General features: G+C 39.2%; 1 protein-coding gene across 4 annotated transcripts in view; it reads right to left on the reverse strand.

Moving 5' to 3' along the window:
- The window catches only part of LOC140734447 (transmembrane protein 33-like), a 133,639-nt gene that overhangs the window by 104,422 nt on the left and 7,976 nt on the right, over positions 1-21,241 (reverse strand). For 2 of the 4 annotated variants that reach the window (XM_073058394.1, XM_073058395.1), the window contains exons 2-5: positions 16,155-16,276; positions 14,074-14,168; positions 7,387-7,574; positions 4,558-4,625 (exon numbers count right to left, since the gene is read on the reverse strand). In XM_073058394.1, coding sequence (XP_072914495.1) covers positions 4,558-4,625; positions 7,387-7,574; positions 14,074-14,168; positions 16,155-16,265 — 462 coding nt within the window. In that variant the 5' untranslated portion in view covers positions 16,266-16,276. The remainder of the gene's footprint in view (positions 1-4,557; positions 4,626-7,386; positions 7,575-14,073; positions 14,169-16,154; positions 16,277-21,241) is intronic. The other 2 variants (XM_073058397.1, XM_073058396.1) reach the window with 1 other exon arrangement.

Genomic DNA, 21,241 nt, shown 5'->3' on the forward strand with positions numbered 1-21,241 from the left:
GAGCTTGAATTGTATTTTTGAGCTGATCGTTTGGTAAAGTTACCTCAAAAGAAGGGTGTCAGATGTTTGGACAGGGGCGCCATTTCAGTGTTTTGCCATAGATGCTACTTCCCGTAGATACGCCCCTGCTTGTTCGTAAATCTTAAGATTCTAGTCTTAAGAGCCGGCCAGGTTCTGAAGGTCAAAAAACCACCACAGAAAGAAAAACATTTTTTTAGGAATACTGGGAACCAAAATAGATTGATTGGGCTAATTTGGACTGATCATCAATTTGTAAATGGCCATGTTTTCAAAATAAAAGAATGATTACACTGGACCACAAATTTTTTCGGAAGTGTTGCTTCCTCAGAATTTTTTTTCTTTTTGTGTTTACGATAGACTGCTTGAGGCTGAACACAAATTTGAGACTACTTGTATCATGCAAGAATTTGGAGAAACAAGAAATTAACTTTTTTTGAAAATAAAGCATTTAATTGCTTAATGGTGCTGATGCTTCGCAATAGTTAAACTAAACTAAAAGTGTTTTGATGATTTTCATTTGTACTCAGTGTCTGAGGCTTCTCACTTAAATGTCCAACAATAATCAGCCAACTTTGATGGATTCCAGTTGCCCTGATACCATTTCTCCATGACTGCAATGTCCTCGTCTGTGACAGCACCAAGATTTGCAAGGGAAAAGTCTAAATGAGAATGCAACAATGAATCTTTGGTGACATTGTGCACTTCGTGTATTGGTATGCTTGAAGCATGTTGATAACCAGCTGCACGAAGTTTGGTGCTCTGTAGATGCCAAGAAAATTTTCACTAACATCCTTGAAAACCTTCCACGCGATCTTCTCTGGTCCCACTCGCAGTTCTTCAAATTGCCCGTCGTTGGTAACCTGTTCAATTTGTGGACCAACAAAAATGCTTTCCTTAATCTTGGCATAAACTATTCTGACTTGAATTATGAATTGAAGTAACAATGTAGGTGATTTTAAAATAAAATGGTGTGCGATTTCCATGGTGATTTTCATGATCAGTGGCCGAAAATCCATAGGATACATCTAGAAGTATTCAGGAAACAAAATCAATGTTGTCCAGTGTTATGAAACGCACAAGAGTTTCTGCAGATGCTGAAAATCTTATTGAATCTGATTATTCCAGCAGTTTAAAACTTTTACCCCTCTTGATTTATCCCATATATGATTTAATCAGTTCTCACAATTGGTTCAAGGATACAATGCACTATACTATGGCTAATGAGCACTAAATGTACCACTGGCTTGCTTGAGAGTCAATGTTAGTAAGCTCAAAGTTCGAAGAAAATTTATTATTAAAGTACATATATGTCACCATATACAATCCTGAGGTTCATTTTCTTGCAGGCATACGCAATAAATCCAATAACCATAATAGAAGAAATGAAAAACTACACCCAAAAGTGCAGACAAGCAGTGCGCAATAGACAAACTGGAAATACAAAAAGAGAAGAAATAATAATAAATAAATAAGCAATAAACATCAAGAACATATGAAGAAGAGTCCTTCACAGTGAGCGCATAGGTTGTGGGAACAGTTCAGTTATGGGGAAAATGTAGATGAGTGAAGTTATCCCCACTGGTTCAGGAGCCTGATGGTTGAGGGGCAACAACTGTTCCTGAACCTGGTTGTGTGAGTCTTGAGGTAAGATGAAGAAAACATGACCTGGATGGTGGGTATCCCTGATGATGGATGCTGCTTTCCTGTGACAACACTGTCTAGATGTGCTTAATGATGGAGAGAGCTTTACCTGTGATGGACTGGGCTGTATCCACTACATTTTGTAATATTGTCCATTCAAGGACATTGGTATTTCCATACCGGGCTGTGATGCAGTCAGTCAATATACTGTCCATCACACATCTATAGAAGTTTGTCAAAGTTATAGCTGTCATGCCGAGTCTGCACAATCTCCTAAGGAAGTAGAAGCACTACAATACTTTTTTCGTAATTGCACTTACGTGCTGAAGCCAGCACAGGTCCTCTGAAATGATAACACCAAGGAATTTAAAGCTATTAACCCTCTCTACCTCCGATCCTCGATGAGGACTGGGTCATGGATCTCAGGTTTCCTCCACCTGTAGTCAATAACCATTTCCTTGGTCTTGCTGACATTGAGTAAGAGGTGATTGTTGTGGCACCACTCAGTCAAATTTTCAATCTCCCTCCTATATGCTGATTCATCACCATCTTTGATTGGCCTCCCACAGTGGTGTTGTCGGCCAACTTAAATATGGCACTGGAGCTTTGCTCAGCTCAGTCAAAACTTGATTTCCAAATTCTCACCCAAATTTTCAAATCCACATCACTTACTCTTTCCCAACACTGTAATCGCCTCCACTCTTCAATTCTCTGAGGTACAGACAGCGATCTAAATCTAGTTTTCAGATAATATCTGAATACAGTGGTGGATGTGTGTCCATTACAATGGGCCCGAGCTTGCGAATTCCTTTCAGAAAATTCCATCTTTACTTTTAAGTAGTTAAAATTTTTCTCTTCATGAACACTTTTGGTAAACAGCTTTGATCTCTTTAGGCATTCAGCAACATATTTTGCTCTATAATGCTCCTGTAAGGTATTTGGAGTATAAAAAGCTGTTGTATAAATAGAGGTTGCTACTATTATTGAAGAGGCTTTCTGCCAAGGACTGCTACTTTATTACAAGTAGATCTCCCATACAAATCTCTTCCCTAAAAGTTGAGATATGGGTTCATACAGTCAATGAAACAAAATCTGTAGGGGTGAGTACACCTGGCAGCTGATACTTGTGCACAAATTAACAGAAAGAAAAAGCAAATTTCTACCCCACGCTGTTTTGCAGCTGTTAATATTACATGCTCTCACAATGAATTTCATTAAGCCTAAAAAGTGGATCAAATTATAGATGCACAAATTAAATTTTTAAATTTTTGGGAAATTTAAAGAACTCTACATATCAGTACAAAGAACATACATATACAGGATAGTTATCTCAATTATATAAATTAATTGATCATTTTAATTGAGATGCATTGACATGAACACTAAATTAAATGTAAAATCTTGTTTGAAATTACTTAGTTTAAACAAAAGGCATGTACTTAAAAGTTACCAGCACAACTAAACATCACTCAGAGAGAGGGACACCTATGAGGGAAGAAGTCATGCTAATATTAACATGTAGATGTGTGGGGGTATGTATCAAGAGCCAGTAAGACCTGCTGAGATAAACTTGAGAAGGCCTGATTGCTAAGAATAGCAAATGTCTGGTAATGTGGCACTCTAGGAACTTTACTGGTGCTGAACTGGTAGATTTTCAATAAAAAGTTACTTCTATTAAAACCTCAACTTTCTTTCAATTCATTTTGCTTCATTAGTGTATGATAAATATTCAAATGATCCAAGTAGAAAGGGAGCACAGCAAACAGTATTTGATTAACCAGATGCTCAGCCACTGGATTTACAAATAGTAAAATCATGTACTACCAGCATTTTACTGGAGTAATTACAAACTGTGAAGCAATAACACACAAATGGGAAAATGTACTATTCCTGAATTTATAACTCCAAAGCCATATGCGTATTCTGGATGTACTAGGTTCATGCAGATGTCATTTTTCTGACAGGCTGGATTTTGTGCAGAGAAGTCCTTTGTTTTCAGTCTCAACAATTCTTTTAAAAAAAGGTTGAATATATATTTCAGTGGAACTTCCAATTTTTTTGTGGAGACTTCAGAATTTTATGGCTTCAGCAATAGTAAACAACATCTATTAATTCAGCAGCAAAATACTTGCTAGAATTATTGTTGTTGTACTCTGGTAATACAAACCAAACATTATATTAATTTTACCACTTAATTATGTTGCTTAGGACTTACAGGTGGTTAAAATGACTTAGCACAAGGTTTGTCTCACATGCAGCCTCAAAGACTCTTCCATGAAACATTTTTCTTTAAGTCTGCAGTAAGTACAGCACCAGAACAATAATTTATAGATTTGAAATCCAGAGAATATGAATTTAATTTCTGCCACTAGAATTTGAGTGTGAATTCCAAATAATAGATAATTTTAATAAAATAAGGTGAAGTACAAGAAAGGGATCTTGAAGGCTATCAGACTACGGCAAACATCCTCACACTATTGGTAAACTGACCATTTCATGTGGTCTGCTTATATGCCACCTCCTTCTCACCACATGGTTGGCTCTCAACTGACCTCCTAAGTACCTTTATATATTCTTTCACACAAACAATAATGCTGCTGGATTAAGGTAGCAATCCACTACCTCAAGGCAACCAGGTCACAGGTTAAAAAAACTGCAAGCAATAGCCAGACCCCAAGAATAAAAAAAAGTTCATCATTTGACAAGTATGTTTTTCAATCATAAGACAGTTGACATTAAGCTTCTTACTACAAGTGCAAAAGATCCAATTTGATTATAGTTTATGGAAACAAAAGCTAGCTATTAAAATAAACTTAAGCTTCAACTTTACATTGTATATTATTGCAGTGCTATGGCTCAGAGTTAGTAGAAAGTGCATGAGAAATCGTAACTTACATCTAAGATTTTCCTGCTGTAAGCAGTTGCATGAAGTAGAGAAAACATTGCTACTGGTACCAAGCATACTGTACAGATCTGGATAAGGAAAAGTTTTCAAAATACAAATCAAAGTGGTCAGATAAAGGATAACATTACTGTAAAACAACTGTCCAAGGAGAAAGCATACTTTCTAGCTTTTCGACATTTTAGAGGACAGAACTGAAAAGGAATTGCGCAACATCAAATTCTTGAAGTATTTTACTTAGCTTCAACCAGAATTTTCCAGAATAGTGGTAGAGTTTGTACAATTTGTATACCTATTGCTAAAAAACAACCTTAAAATCTTATGATTTTTCATAGCCACATTTATATTTTGATTGTGGGTCTTCTATAAGCCCATAAAAACTAATTCACGGCTTATAAGCAATGACCATCCTTTACAACTTTAAATGTTATCATCAGTCATTATAACAATGTTGATATAGGGGAAAGAACATCCTTTCCTTATCCTTAAAGTACGGTCCACAGAATCCAGCAGCTTTCTATATATATGTACATCTGCACTGCCATTCAATGGCCCCATGGCTGATTTACCATCTGCTTGCCACATATTCCTTAATACTTTGGATATATTAAAAAAAATCAAGCTCACATTTAAAATTGACATTTGACCTATCAATGTAGTTAGTTGATGTGAATTTATACCATCCTATTCCCCTGAAAAATCTGCTTCTAACTTTTGGTCATTGATCTCTAGTCCTGAACGCCTTAACCAACAGAAATAGAGTAGCTTCTAGCTATCCAATTATCTTTCCTCAAATCACAGAAACTTCATTCAAATTGCCCCTTGCACTCTCTAAAATCTATGAAACAGAGGTCAAACTTGGCAATTTGTTTAATGAAGCACATCATATTTGTAGTTTAGCCAACAAATGAAAACATGCTTTTTTATAGAAGGGTGTCTCATGTCCTCTTCCAACATCTATACATATACATTTTGCTAAAGGGGTTAGTTCAGAGTTGATGCTGAAGAGACACCATTTTGTTTAAATAGCAGCTGCTTTATCGTCAAATTATTCAAATCAAAGATTTTTTTAAATACGAGAAGATGCACATCTGGTCCACCAGATTTTAAATGTTTAGCTTTTAACTGGTAGGTAGATCAGTTCTTTGCTATTGAAACTGAACCATTATACAGATGTCATTGCTGGTTCTCCACCTGTGCTATTTAAAATCACCAGTCAACAATTCTGTTTATTTCTCTACAAGTAAACACACCCACTGGATCAGAGAATAAAATTTACCACAATCAAAGGATAAATTCCCATTCTCTCCAAAATTCTAATGTTACCTTATCTACCTTTGCATTTTAGATTGCCCATTGCTTTTTTTCTGCATGCAAATGTTTCCTTTCCTTACCTTCCTTCCCTTTTCCTTCTTAGTCTTCATTAGCTTTCACTGTCTGCAGAATACTGCCTATCACAATTCTTGCTTTCCTGTTTTCTATGGCCCAGTCTCTCTGCCGTTCATCATTTATATAGAGTCTTGATTTGTTTCCTGCTGATAACCTATTCAATTCTTCTCTATTTCCTCAGTGTGTTCAGACTATTGGGCAGAATGAAATTACAAATTATCAATACTATTGTTTTTTTAAAAAGGTTTATTAATAACTTTTAAATCCAATTGCTGTTCACCTATTCAGGTGCCCCCACGCCCCCCTTACAAAGGTAGAGTGTTCCTATGAAATCTTTCTTAAGCCGAAATGGCATAAAGCAAAGAACCATTAATTTATATGAGAAAAATTTTCGTAAAAGCGAAAATCCTCTTTGTAATGCAAAAACAGGTTACTGATGTAGGTCTTTTGTAAAAGCGAAGTGGTGTAAAGCTAACATCCGTAAAGCAGAAGACACCTGTTATTCAATTTACTTATAGAAATGTAGTCACTTGCCTATATGAACCATACCTAATTTTAAGGACATATTTAAAGCATCTCAACATATGAAAACCATCAGAAGTATTGTTATTATGTATTTTCATTGGTTTATCCTATCACAAGAATTGAAAGAAAAACCATAATGGGACATTAATAACTTCAGACAGCATCAGCAATTTCCCTGTGTAGAAGGGTAGCCTATGATCTTTATGTCACTGGATAACTTACACTGGGGACCCTAATACTTAACATTAGCTGGTCCTTTTGAAACGCCTAATTTAATATTCCTATGGGAAGTGAAAAGGGGGGAAAAATTCACATTTCATGTAAACCTTGTAAATTCCTTACCTTTGCAAAAACTCTATTTACATTTTTGAATTGTGATCCAACAGTTGGATTTTCCCACATCTCCATCAGTTTCTGGAATATTCTTTTACAAGTACTGATAGAAGAGTAAATAGCTTAGCGTACCAACAGATCCCAACAGCATGAGAATTAAAGAATATCAACTGGTACAAAGGTCAACCAAGACCGTGTCAAGTTGACTATGTAATGAGTCATGCTATTTGACACAAACTTAAAAAGGCAGCAAACTAAATTTATAGTGCTAATAAGTGAACACCTATTTCTTTATTGCCAAATATTTCACTGATTGTGCGCCTTTCATTCAAACACCTGAGTCATTAGTTAGAAGATTCTCCAGTATCACACTATTATTATGAATTTACGAGGTGGGAGAGGGGTAATTATTAGGTATCGAGAGCAGGTGAAAGAAAAATCAGAAGCAACTGAAGATTACTCTCCTCAGCAAGACTTTACGGATTCCCAAACTTTTTTAAAAAAATCTTCCCATAGGATTTGATTGCTGTCATAAAAATGATCTAGCTTACACAATGAAGTACAGTGAAGGATACACGTAAAAGGATAGGAAGTAATAAAGATAAGCGAGTACAGCAAGTAGTGACAGCTATCCTCCAGAAGTGCCTGTGTGATAGAGGCTCTGCTGAACTGGAATCTGGGAAGCCTCTGCTGCAGCCGGCAGGCACTAGTCAGGGCATTAGCCAGTAATGCTCTCTGGTAGAAATATCCACCTTCAGCAACTCTAAAGGCAAGAAATAGACACAAAACATTCAACTCTGTTCATTAACAATCAATACAATTGTGTCAAGGAATTGTAGAACCATACAGGGGAAACTCAATGTGGGGAGCAGTTAACATTAATGCTTTTACCTTTTTAAATTATTTATTTTGTTGTTTTTGTTTTTACAAATGACGTTTATATCTATGGTTTTCGGAAAGTCGTTTGGGTGACCAAAATGTGTAAACCAGTTACCATCTACAATTTACAAAACTGAAAATGCAACATGTACCAAGCTCATTTTGCCTAATTTATGAATATGTACTGCAAACCTAGGTCTGGAGAAATTAAGTGCAACCTTAAGTGTTGAGCCTTAGAGACATCAAGGGTGGAAAGGATGCTGCTGGAGCTATACTATTCACCTGAAAGGATTACCAATGAACTTCACACTGACTTATCCACGTAGAAAAAAAAACAGTAAGAGCCTGAGATCTAAGATATCCACAGCAAAACACCAGCCCTCTATGACAAGTCTAAATCTTTGGGTTTCCACTCATGAACTAGAATAACCACTGAATTACTATTACCAGCAGTCTGGGATATTATGACGATGTCTGGCTGATGTACTACAATATTAAATCTGCCACGGAAGATTGATTTGATCCTGAGCCCGATTGCTAGATATGCCATTGTGCAGACAACCCTTCCCTTCATGGCAAATGGGAATCAAAGGGCGTACAGAATGCAGTATATGATGGAACAGAAACATACAATACCACTGTTCCATTGAGATTTTCAAACACTCATGCCAAATCCTGTTTAGCATGGCTCCATCACTGGAGATACGAACTTCAACAATGACCACTACACTTATTGAATGATGGCAAGGACTCAACTCTCAGAATATGAATATGCTCATGTCTAGTGTCTGGTTTGTGCTCCACATACACTGTATGGAACAGATGTTCTTTGTTAACAGTGGGCTGGATGACAATGGTCTAGTTTAAGCAAAATAAACCATAATGGCCAACTTGAGTTATGCCTGCTGCCAAAATATTTTGTATACAAATTTCCAATTCCACAATCAGATTAGCTTGTCATTAATGAATGAGTCCTACACAGTCTTTAAAAGGGTAAGGAGAAATGTGCATTTTCACAAATTCAAAAAAAGCATTGGAAACTAAGTGTAACTAAGTAGGTCAAACAATATCTGTGGATGTTTCTGGTGAATGATCCATCACCATTGAAAAAAACATGGAAATATGTGCAATTAAATGGCAGAGAGAGGAAGCAGAGGAGAGAAAGTCTGTGTCTGTAATAAGATAAAAAACCAAGCTTGTGTAAGTGACAGTGTGCTTGCTAATGCCATCTAGTTAACCGATGAATCAGGGCAGCTAGAAAGAGAGAAAGCAAACAAAAGATCATGGTGATCTGCAAGATGCAGAACGCAACAGTTGCTTGGAACTTAAAAGTGGAATATAACCAGTAGGTGAGGCAGCATCTGTGAAGGGAGAAACTGCTTATTTTATAGAGGGTAACCTTACTGAAGAACTGACCAAGTTTGGTAATCTTAAATTGTCAGATTCAATATTGCCCCCAAGGGATGTAATTAGCCTAGAGACATGTTTAGATAGTGCTTCCTGAACTTCTGTCAGACTTCACTGAAACTGTGAAGGAGACCAAACATATAAGAAAGAGTGCGAGTGGGATGAAAAATTAATGAAGCAGGCAACTAGAAACTCAGGCTGCTCTCATACCAGCTTCAAATTTTGACATATTTATTTCACGGGTTTTCCCAGGATGGTACAAAAATAGCCAAAGATTTCTTAACCAAAGAGGGAACCATCGTATTAAGCACAGAATGTGTAGTAGCACCACTCAATCATTAGAAATCAGAGAAAACAAAAGTGCCAGTACCCTTTGCCAGTGCAGACAATGAATGGAATGAAGTAAATCCAGAAGCTAAGCTATTGTGATGTATCGCTATTAGCAGCACTTTTAAATTTCAAACACCTTCTTTGTTAAATTTTTTTTGGAAAGCCAGAACATTATAGCCAAGTCTGCTGGTAACAAGGCCATATATGGAATGCTGCATCCAATTCTAATCACTGTACTCAAGTAAGTACCTACAGGATACAGGAGAAGTAGTATACAGGAGGGAGACTGAAAATTTGGCTGAGTGGTGTAATAACAACCTCTCACTCATTGTCAGTGAAACCAAGGAACTGATTGTAGATGTCAGGAGAGGGCAACCAGAGGTCCATGAGCCAGTACTCATCAGAGGATCAGAGGTGGACAGGGTCAGTAACTTTAAATTCCTGGGTGTCGCTATCTAAGTGGACCTGTCCTGGACCCAACATACAAATATAATTGCAAGAAAGCACAAGAGTGTGTCTACTTCCTTAAGAGTCTGCAGAGATTCGACATGTCATTAAAAACCTTGGCAAGTTTCCTAGGTCTGCGGTGGAGAGTGTGCCAAGTGGCTGCATCACGGTTTGGTATGTGAACTCAAAAGCCTTTGAGCAGAAAAGGTAATGGATTCTGCCCAGGACATCATGGGTAAAGTCCTCCCAGCCACTGAGAACATCTACATGAAATGTTGCCGTAGAAAAGCAGCATCCATCATCAAAGATCCCCACCACCCAGGCCACGCTCTTTTCTCATCATTGCCATCAGGTAGAAGGTACAAGAGCCTCAAGACGCACATCACTAGGTTCAAGAACAGTTTCTACCCCTCAACCATCAGGCTCTTGAACAAAAGGGGATAACTACACTCATTCTATTTCTGGTATTCCTACATCTGATGGTCTCACTTTAAGGATTCCTTATCTTGTTATTTCATGCTTGTTATTTATTGCTATTTATTATGTTTGCAATTGCACAGTTTGTTGTCCATTGATCCTGTTTACAGTTACTGTTCTATAGATTTGCTAAGTATGCCCTCAGGAAAAAAAATCTCAAGGTTGTATGTGGTGATATGTATGCATTCTAATAATAAATTTTTACTCTCTACGTTACTTTGTACTTTGTAGAGGCTCTAGAGGGTGCAGAGAATATGTGGGAGGGTGGATTCAGAGATGAACGACTTCATTAAATGGAAAAGATGGAACTGTTTTCCTTACAGTCAGGATAGCCAAGAGGAGATGTGACAGAAGTACACAAGATTATGATGGGTTTAGACAGGGCAAAACAAAGGAAGTTGTTCCTATTAGCATATGCTTCAAGGACCAATAAGCACAGATTTAAAGTAATGGGCTAAAGGCAATAGGGTGCTCTGAGAATAAACTATTTTATGTAGAGAATGTCCTTCTGCAAGGATGATAGAAAGAGGCAATCAAAGATTTTAAAAGAAAACTGGATTGGCACTTAAGGGAAAAAAGTTATCTCCTAACCCAACATCTCTGATTGTAGGAGGCACCTGTCAAAATTTACCCTATTTCTTTATTTCATAAAATTGGTCTAGTTAATTGTAAAATGAACCTAGTGTATAGAATAAAAATATCAGAAAAATATGTGCTTACTTTTACTTCTAATATCATCAGAATTTTGTGTTTGATTTTCTACTATCTAATTTATTTTCTGTATTTCATTTACTTTGGCATTATTTAATTTCATTTGATCTGGAAATCTTAAGTGCAAAGTGTACAAGTATTAAGACTACATTGTCTATTATTTTGGAAATAATTAAGCATTTTGGATAAATACCACTCTGCACTAAAATATTACAGAAGAAATTGAGATAAATCTACAACAATTTTGTATATATCCTATTTCAGTGTCAAAACTGAAATCTCATCCATTTCCTTTTCAATCAAGGATATGGATTTTTGTAATCAACATTTATAAATAAAAAGCAGTGACTAAGACAGTAAACTTGCTTAGAATCATTGATCCTGCTGTGAAATATGATCAGCAACAGTTGTAATCTCATGTGCACAATTCATTTGGTCATTTCAATCATATAATTTTCTCACACATCCAAGTTGTGAATACTCTGAGAAAAGGTGTCTCAAAATGTTTTATCTAGTGAGAAGACACATCAAACCACTCATAAAATTACTTGATTTTACTAGTTTGCTAGAAGAGCACAGTTTTTATTTCTTTTTGCAGCCTTTGGTAAGTTGATGGAGAAGATCCTGAGAGGCAGGATTTTGAACACTTGGAGAGGCATAATATGATTAGGAATAGTCAGCATGGCTTTGTCAAAGGCAGGTTGTGCCTTACAAGCCTGATTGAATTTTTTTTGAGGATGTGACTGAACACATTGATGCAGGTAGAGCAGTAGATGTAGTGTATATGGATTTCAGCAAGGCATTTGACAAGGTACCCCATGCAAGGCTTATTGAAAAACTAAGAAGGTATGGGATCTGAGGGGACATTGCTTTGTGGATCCAGAACTGGCTTGCCCACAGAAGGCAAAGAGTGATTGTAGATAGGTCATATTCCGCATGGAGGTCGGTAACCAGTGGTGTGCCTCAGGGATCTGTTCTGGGACTCCTTACTCATCGGGATTTTTATAAATGACCTGGATGAGGAAGTGGAGGGATGGGCTAGTAAATTTGCTGATGACACAAAGGTTGGTGGTGTTGTGGATAGTGTGGAGAGCTGTCAGAGGTTACAGTGGGACATTGATAGGATGCAAAACTGGGCTGAGAAGTTGCAGATGGAGTTCAATCTAGATAAGTGTGAAGTGGTTCATTTTGGTAGGTCAAATATGATGGCAGAATATCGCATTAATGGTAAGACTCTCGGCAGTGTGGAGGATTGGAGGGATCTTGGGGTCTGAATGCATAGGACACTCAAATCTGCTGCGCAGGTTGACTTTGTGGTTAAGAAAGCATATGATGTATTGGCCTTCATTAATCGTGGAATTGAATATAGGAGCCGAGAGGTAATGTTGCAGCTATAAAGGACCCTGGTCAGACCCCACTTGGAGTACTGTGCTCAGTATAGGAAGGATGTGGAAACAATAGAAAGGGTGCAGAGGAGATTTACAGGCATGTTGCCCAGAATGGGGAGCATGCCTTATCAGAAAAGGTGGAATGAACTGACGACCCTCCTGATGAAGGGTCTCGGCCTGAAACGTCGACAGTGCTTCTCCTTATAGATGCTGCCTGGCCTGCTTGTGTTCCACCAGAATTTTGTGTGTGTTGTCTGAATTTCCAGCATCTGCAGATTTCCTTGTGTTCGGCCTTTTCTCGTTGGAGCAACGGAGGATGAGAGGTGACCTGATAGATGAGTATAAGATGGAGAGGCATTGATCATGTGGATAGTCAGAGGCCTTTTCCCAGGGCTGAAATGGTTAGCGCGAGAGGACAAAGTTTTAAGGTGCTTGGAAGAAGGTACAGAGGAAATGTCAGGGGTAAGTTTTTTTTTATGCAGAGAGTGGTGAGTGCGTGGAATGGGCTGCCAGTGACGGTGGTGGAGGCGAATACGATAGCTTCTTTTAAGAGACTCCTGGACAGGTACATGGAGCTCAGAAAAATAGAGGGCTATGGGTAACCCTAGGTAACTTCTAAGGTAAGGGCATGTTTAGCACAGCTTTGTGGGATGAAGGGCCTGCATTATGCTGTAGGTTTTCTATGTTTCTATTTAAATGATTGCTTGCACAGGACAATAAAAAAAAGACAATAAAGGGCATGATTTAATCAGCACAGATTTAAACTTCTGTGACAATTTTTGAATCATTCAATTATTCCTTTGTAATAATATTTTGGAAGTAAGATATCAGGTCAAAGACAAATCAATTCTACAACAGGAAATGAATTGAACTTGTAAGTCAGATTTTCCAGCTAGTGTGGTATGTCTAAAAATCTGGCACAAGTACAAATCTTTAAGCCTTCACTAAAAGATAAATTTATAATAAATATAACATTTATTTGTCACTAATCTCTGTACTAATTGATTAAACACACCATACTTGGCTCTAATCATCTAACCATTATAAAAGCACACCCATGTTGCTTTATATTAAAAATCGACTGCTCCATTTATGCTTAATGACTGTTTAATCCTAATCAAAAACAAAACAATGTCACAGAATTAGAGACTCTAAACAATAATCACAGAGCACATTATCCAGTACAGTCAGTGAACACAGCTCAAAGTTATGAGAAAATATCTATGTGAACATAAAGACCCTAGTACTCTCTTGGTCTGGTTAACATCAGCTAACATTACCCGGTTTTCAATATAAACTTGTTACTGCTCATGAGCAATATTTTAAACTTCAGTCACATTACATCAGCACAAAACAGTAGCGATTGCTATTTGGGAATATAACTTTTTTTGTAAAATAAGACAAGTTCAGTGGTTGATCAAATATGCACTAGGTTTAGCAATTGTTAACCTTCTATTTTATATGGCACTGTCAATATTTTTTTAGCCAGTAATTTCAGTCCAGTATTTTGGCTAATGACCTAAAGACAACATTTTCTGTCAACTTAAAAATTTTACCATTTTTCTCAGTGCTCTGTTTGTGTACTCATACCTAATATTAAAATCAGTGCAAAATTCTACTCACCCAAAGACGGGAAAGAGAAAAAAGAATGTTGACACCAGTGTGAATATTCGAAGCAACCACATTATTGATTCCGTCTTGTTGCCCATCATGAATTGCTTTTGTTTCATTATGGGGGAAGAAATAATGAGCATGATTAAAGAAAGGTAAATTTTAAATTAAAGGAAGGTAAGTATGTAGACGTACAGAATGAACCACCTCAAGGATCAATACTGGGACCCTTGTGGTTTCTCAATGAACCCCTTTTCTGAATTTGAAGCTTCAATACAATTTGTTCAGGCCAATAAAAGAACCAGCTATTAAGTTGAATATACACAAGTATAACGCAGAAAATTCTACAGAAAATGAACAATATTGCATGAAAGACACAAGACACAAGGTAAAGTTGAAAGGTAATCAGAAGTCAAAACAGAACAGTAACTTAGAAGTCTGAACCATAAATCAAGCCATGTTTAAATCCTGTGGAAGTTAAATGATCTGGAATTAGAATTAGTCTCAGTTCTGGCAGCTATGAAACTGCTAGATTGTATAACAGAGGAAATCTGTCATACTGATCTAGTCTGATTGGCTCTAAAATAACCTAACATAATCACCAGACTGGTCAGCACCAGGCATTGAACACATGGTATAAACTCATGACCTCCTCAATTAACTAGCTGAAGCTGATACAGATGCATTTGTCCCTTCCCATGTCAGCAAAGTCACCACCAGGCCTGTGGTACTAAAGTCCTGTCACCACATCAATGGAACCTTACCTCCCAGCCTGAAATCTAAATCACTTTATGTGGCACAATCATCAATCTGGCAAAGTTACACACAGAGCTACACGACTTTCTAAAGAGCATGCAATAGTCATAGATTACAGATTTCATGATCAATCGACTAGTTTGAAGCTCTGCAGTCCTTTGCCATTATTTGATATAAATTCTGGAAATTCTCACACTAAGTTCGGTATGAAATAGATTCAAAAATTATGCACTCCAATCCACTGTGAATTATCCTAGCTTATTTAGTGAGAACCTAATTAATTGAAACCTATTGCATGTTGAAAGGCCTCAACAGAGTGGATGTGGAGAGGACATTTCCTATGGTGGGAGAGTTCAGGACCAGAAGACACAGACTCTAGAGAGAGATGTCATTTTAAAACGGAGTGGAGAAGGAATTTCTTGAGCCACAGATTGGTGAATCTGTGAAATTTGTTGCCACAGGTGGCTGTGGAGACCAAGTCTTTACATATATTTAAGGCAGTTGATAGATTCTTGATTGGTCAGGGCATGAAGGAATACAAGAAGAAGGCAGGAGACTGGGGCTGAGAGGTAAAATAGATCAGCCATGCAGACTCGATGGGCTAAATGGCCTAATTCTGCTCCTAAATCTTATGGTCTAACCTTCCTGCTGCTAACAGTTAAAAATAACTACATGCTAAAAAGAAAATTAGTATTGGATTGTAGTATGTGAGTAGTGCTAATTTGAAAGGTATACGGGATACTTAGATCAGCAATGTATCAAAAAAAACACTTAAATCCCACTTGGAGTCAACTCACAACATTATCTAGGTAAACCAATAAAACTATTTCAAAGACACAAATGAGACAGTCTTGACCTAAAATTTATTTTCAAATACTTCTGAACAAAATTTCCATGGATCTCAAGTTATTGAGCTTTCACAAAAGAACACAAATTAATCTTGCAATAAATTTATTTCAAATGTAAACACTAATACAATTAAAAATCAATTTGATATGTAACTAATATATCATTTTTCATTGCTGCAATTCTACCCGATTATATTTATTTGTTTAAATAATCTCAAGAAGTATTCTCGATGACACTACATTATCTAGTTAAAATGATGAACAAAGTGCAAGCTAGCCTCATCAGTGAGAAATAATAAAATATGCTGATAATGTCAAGGCAAATCCCCCTCCAATTTTTAAGACGGGTTATCTAAATAATAAGGCAACTAAAAGACATAAATACAAAAAAAATCCCATTTTTAAAAACTCAGCATTTTTGTCTTGGAAGTTTAGCACTGAAGAACAGAATCATAATCACACATAATATCAAAATAAGCAGATGCTTACCGAAACTGAAATTGATGGACTTGCTTTAGCACCATCACCAAATCCAGAAGCTGCAACTGTGTTGGGAGCAACTCCATCCTGGGTTGTTTTATGTGATTCCTGATCTGCCATCTCAATGTTCTCTGATTTGAAACAAAAGCACATTTCTCATTGAGTCACAAAATACAATGCATGTCACCTTGCTTATACTTGACATGAATTACATAGATAATTGCCTCAAACAGATTCACAGATGTCTTGTTTCTCAGATGTCGTGGAGTGGAAGGTCCACTTCAATCACAGCAGCAGCCTACGAATCCAATCCATCATTCATCACAACTTCCAAGTGAGGCAGCCTTTACTGCTTCCAGAGCTCCCAATGAGGCCTCCTCTACACCAGTGAGACCAGACGGAAACTGGGAGATCGATTTGTTGAGCACTTGCATTCCATCACCACAGCTATCAGATGCTCCTGGTTGCTAGGCATTTTAATTTTGATCTCCATTCCCATACCATCGTACCCAGTTTTAGCACCTTCTACAGCCAGGGCAAGGCTAAATGCAAAACAAAGGAACAGCACTTCATATTCTACAACCTAAAAGCATGAAAGCTGAATTCTCAATCAAGTTTGTAACACATACGCTGCCTTACACAAAGCCATGATGACAGTACCAATTAGTCAATGCCTTGCCAAATGTGCACAAGTCCTATGCATAAGAACCTTCTCAAATAGATTCCCAACCACAAATGAGAAATTTGCCCTAAAATTTGTGGGATTATCTCAATTTCCTTCTTGAACAAATGAACACAACAGTTACTTTCCAGTCCTCTGGGACCTCAGCTATTTGCTAGTGTGGATGGAATGATCTTTGTCAAGGACCCTGCAATTTCCTCTCTCGGCTATTTAAATAATCCTTTCACACTTTGGTAATTGACTACCTCTGAATGCTCTTGAAGAGACCCAGCATCTTCACTTTGCTTTCAAGATGTCCTAGCATATTAGTATGTCCTACACTGATCTCACTATCTTCCTCCTTGGTGAATAGTGGCAACAAAGTACTTGTTTAGTACCTCACACATATTCTCCAATTCCAAGCATAAACTCCCTTATTTAAAAATGCTCCTACCCTCTTCCCTAGTTAATCTCTTATTTTTAATGAAAAATGCCTTGAAATTCTCTTTAATCAGCGTTGCAAGAGCATTCGCGACCCTTTTGAGTTCTTTCCTGCTTTCCTCAGATTCCAAGGTCCTCATCTGATTTTAAGTTCCCAAAAATTATACACGCTTCCTTTTTAACTGAATTTGTAACTTTGGTCGTCTGAGGCCCCCTTAGCTTGCCAATCTTGTGCTTCCTAGAATATACTGGTCCTGAACTCTGATTAGCTGGTCTTTAGACAACTCACCCATGTCAGATGGGGACTTGCCCCGACAGCTGCTCCCTCCTAATTCTCCATAGGTCCTATCCAATAAAGTGGTAGTTTGTGCTAGTGTGGCAAAGTCCAGACTTACACTTATTCATGACTATCTTAAAACTTCAGGAGTTGTGATCGCTGTTCCCGAAGTGCTTTCCACCTAAAGGCTAGTCACCTAGCTTTCTCTTTTCACAAAACCAGGTCCATTTATTTCATTTTAAAAATTACTTAATTCAAGAAATTGGGTAAAGGACTAAACCACCTCGCTCCTAAAATTTACCCCACCATTCAATAGGAACATAGTTAATCTGTCCAACTTGACATCTGTGCCTATTTTCCGTAGACCAGAATTCCTCAAATTTTAGAATATAGGACATAAAAATCTACAGTATATTGCAGGCCCTTTGGCTCACAATGTTGTGCTGACCACATAACCGACTCTAGGAACTTCCTAGAATTTCGCTACCACATAGTCCTCTATTTTTCTAAGCTCCATGTACCTAGCTAAGAGTCTCTTGGAAGACCCTATTGTATCCGCCTCTACAACAGTCGCTGGAAGTGCATTCCACGCACCCACCACTCTGTGTGAAAAACTTACCCTGACATTCCCTGTGTACCTACTTCCAAGCACCTTAAAACTATGTCCCCTTGTGTTAGCCATTTCAACTCCGAGAAAAGATTCTGGCTATCCACATGATCAATGCCTCTCATTATTTTATACACTTCTATCAGGTCACCTCTCATCCTCCATTGCTCCAAGGAGAAAAGGCCAAGTTCACTCAAACTATTCTCATAAGGTATGCTCTCCAATCCAGGCAACATCCTTGTAAATCTCCTCTGCATTCTCTGTATAGCATCCACATTCTTCCTGTAGTGAGGTGACCAGAACTGAAGATAGTTCTCCAAGTGGGGTCTAACTAAAATTTTATATAGCTGTAACATTACATCACAGCTCTTGAACTCAGCCCCACAGTTGATGAAGGCCAACACACCATATGCCTTCAGGCCCATGCCCAATGGGAAATTCGCAAGATGTACGACCTGTGGTGGGATAGGAAAGCTGAAGAGGTGCAACGCTTCGCCGACATCAACAACTCAGAGCTGCTCTTCAACTCCATCAGGATGATCTTTGGCCCCTCAAGATCTGGCTCATCTCCACTATTGTCCGCTGACGGCACCACACTGCCAAAGGACAAAGAGAGCATCCAACACAGATGGAAAGAGCATTTCAGCTGGCTCCTGAACCGCCCTTCATCGGTCGACCAGTCTGTTCTGGACCAAATCCCCCAACAGCCTACTCACGAGGAACTAGATGATCCTCCCTCGATAGATGACGTCAAGAAGGCTATCACGCAGATGAGTGGTGGCAAGGCGCCAGACAAGACTGGAATACCTGCTGAACTGTACAAGGCACTCAGCAAGGAATCACTTGAGGCTTTCCACAGCACCCTGGCTAGCATTTGGGATGAAGAAGAGATGCCCCCTGACCTCAGAGACACAATGAAAATCACCCTCTATAAAAATAAAGGTTCAAGGACCGACTGAGGAACTACAGAGGCATCTCACTACTTTCCATTGCCGGAAAATTCTTCGCCCGCATCACCCTCAACAGACTGACTCTAACAGTGTCAGAAGAGAATCTTCGCGAGTTGCAATGCGGCATTCGTCCCGAACGCAACACTGTTGACATGATCTTCGCAGTGAGACAGATACAGGAGAAGTGCTTGGAACAGAACATGACATTATACTCTGTCTTTATTGATCTGACGAAGGCGTTTGACACGGTCAACAGAAACACGCTGTGGATCATCCTTAGAAAGCTTGGCTGCCCGCAGAAATTCACTACACTCATCCGCTTGCCCCACGATGGCATGACAGGAGAGGTGTTCTCAGGTGGTTCCCCATCTGAGACTTTCAACACCTCAAATGGCGTGAAGCAAGGGTGCATTCTAGCACCAGTGCTCTTCAAACTCTTCTTCACCCAAATGCTGAAGCATGCTGTTAAGGTCCTAGACCTGGGTATTTACATAAGATATCACCTACATGGATCGATGTTTGACCTGAGACGCCTTGCTGCAAAGACCAGAACGTTGAGGAGGCTCATCACTGAAGCTCTGTTTGCTGATGACTGTGCCCTCATGGCCCACCAGGAGAACCACCTGCAGATGATTGTTGACAATTCCCCGCAGCCTCAAAGCTGTTCAGCCTGACAGTCAGCCTCGGTAAGACAGAAGTTCCCCTACAACCTGCACCAAACAGTCACCCTCTGCAGCCATGCATCACCATCGACGGCACTGTCCTGAAGCACGTGGAGAGCTTCAAGTATCTAGGAAGCACCATCTCCAGTGACGGATCCCTTGACAAAGAGATCATAGCAAGGATCCAGAAAGCCAGCCAGGCACTCGGGAAACTCCGTGTTAATGTTCTGGAGCACAAGGACATTCAGCTTTCAACCAGGCTCAAGGAGTACAAGGCTGTGGTCCTCACCTCTCTCCTGTACGGCTGCGAAACCTGGACCCTGTACCGCAGGCACATCAAACAGCTGGAGAGGTTTCACATGTGCTCTCTGCGGTCGATCGTGAGGATTCCTTGGCAGGACCGAATCATGAACCAGGAAGTCCGTGACAGAGCCAACAGCACAAGCATTGAGGCAAGGATCCTCCAGGCCCAGCTACGCTGGACTGGCCATGTAATCCACATGGGTGAAACAAGAGTCCCCAGGCAGCTCTCTACAGTGAGCTTGAACATGGCAGTCACAATCAGGGCCGCCCCAGAAAAAGATTCAAAGACAATTTGAAATCATACATTAATTGGGCAGACCTCCAGCCTTGACAATTTGAGGGGTCCACAGCCGACAGGGCCGCATGGCACGCCCTGACCTGGAAAGCTGCATCTGACTTTGAGGATGACCAGAATTAGCACCTTGCAGCAGCACGAGACCGACAGCACAAAGCTGTGTATGCACCTGTTCCAACAACCGCCATTCCATGGCCAACCTGCAACTGCATGTGTGCTTTGGCCTACAGCCTCCAAAGCCACATGCGTATCCACAGATGACTGCACAATGTTTAGTCTTCCTCAGACCCCGAGAGACAACCACCACCACAACCTGCGCAGCAGCTCTGTGTGTCCTATGGACTCAGACCCTAAGATCTCGCAGATCCTCCACACTGCCAAGAGTCTTACCATCAATGTTATATTCTGTCTTCAAATTTGACCTACTGAAATGAACCACTTCACACTTATCTGGGTTGAACTCCATCTGCCATTTCTCAACCCAGTTCTACTAATGTCCTGCTGTAACCTCTGACATCCCTCCAGACTATTCACAACACTTCGAACTTTTGTGTCATTAGCAAACTTACTAACCCACCCCTCTACTTCTTCATCCAGGTCATTTATAAAAATCAGAAAGAGGAGAGGTCCCAGAACAGATCCTTACGGAACACCACTGGTCACCATCCTCCATGCAGAATACAAACCTTCTACAACCGCCCTTTACTTTCTATGGGCAAGCCAATTCTGGATCCACAAAGCAAAGTCTCCTTCGATCCCATGCCTCATTACTTTCTGAATGAGCTTCGCAAGGAGAAACCTACTGTTATGATCCCAGCCCCCTCCTTTGTGAGAATCGCCAGGGGGGGGTCAATGACCCAAGAGAAGAGAGAGATACATGCGGTGTCCCTCGTTTCACGG

Source organism: Hemitrygon akajei, chromosome 10 (genome assembly GCF_048418815.1).
Source record: "Hemitrygon akajei chromosome 10, sHemAka1.3, whole genome shotgun sequence".
Classification (NCBI taxonomy): domain Eukaryota; kingdom Metazoa; phylum Chordata; class Chondrichthyes; order Myliobatiformes; family Dasyatidae; genus Hemitrygon; species Hemitrygon akajei.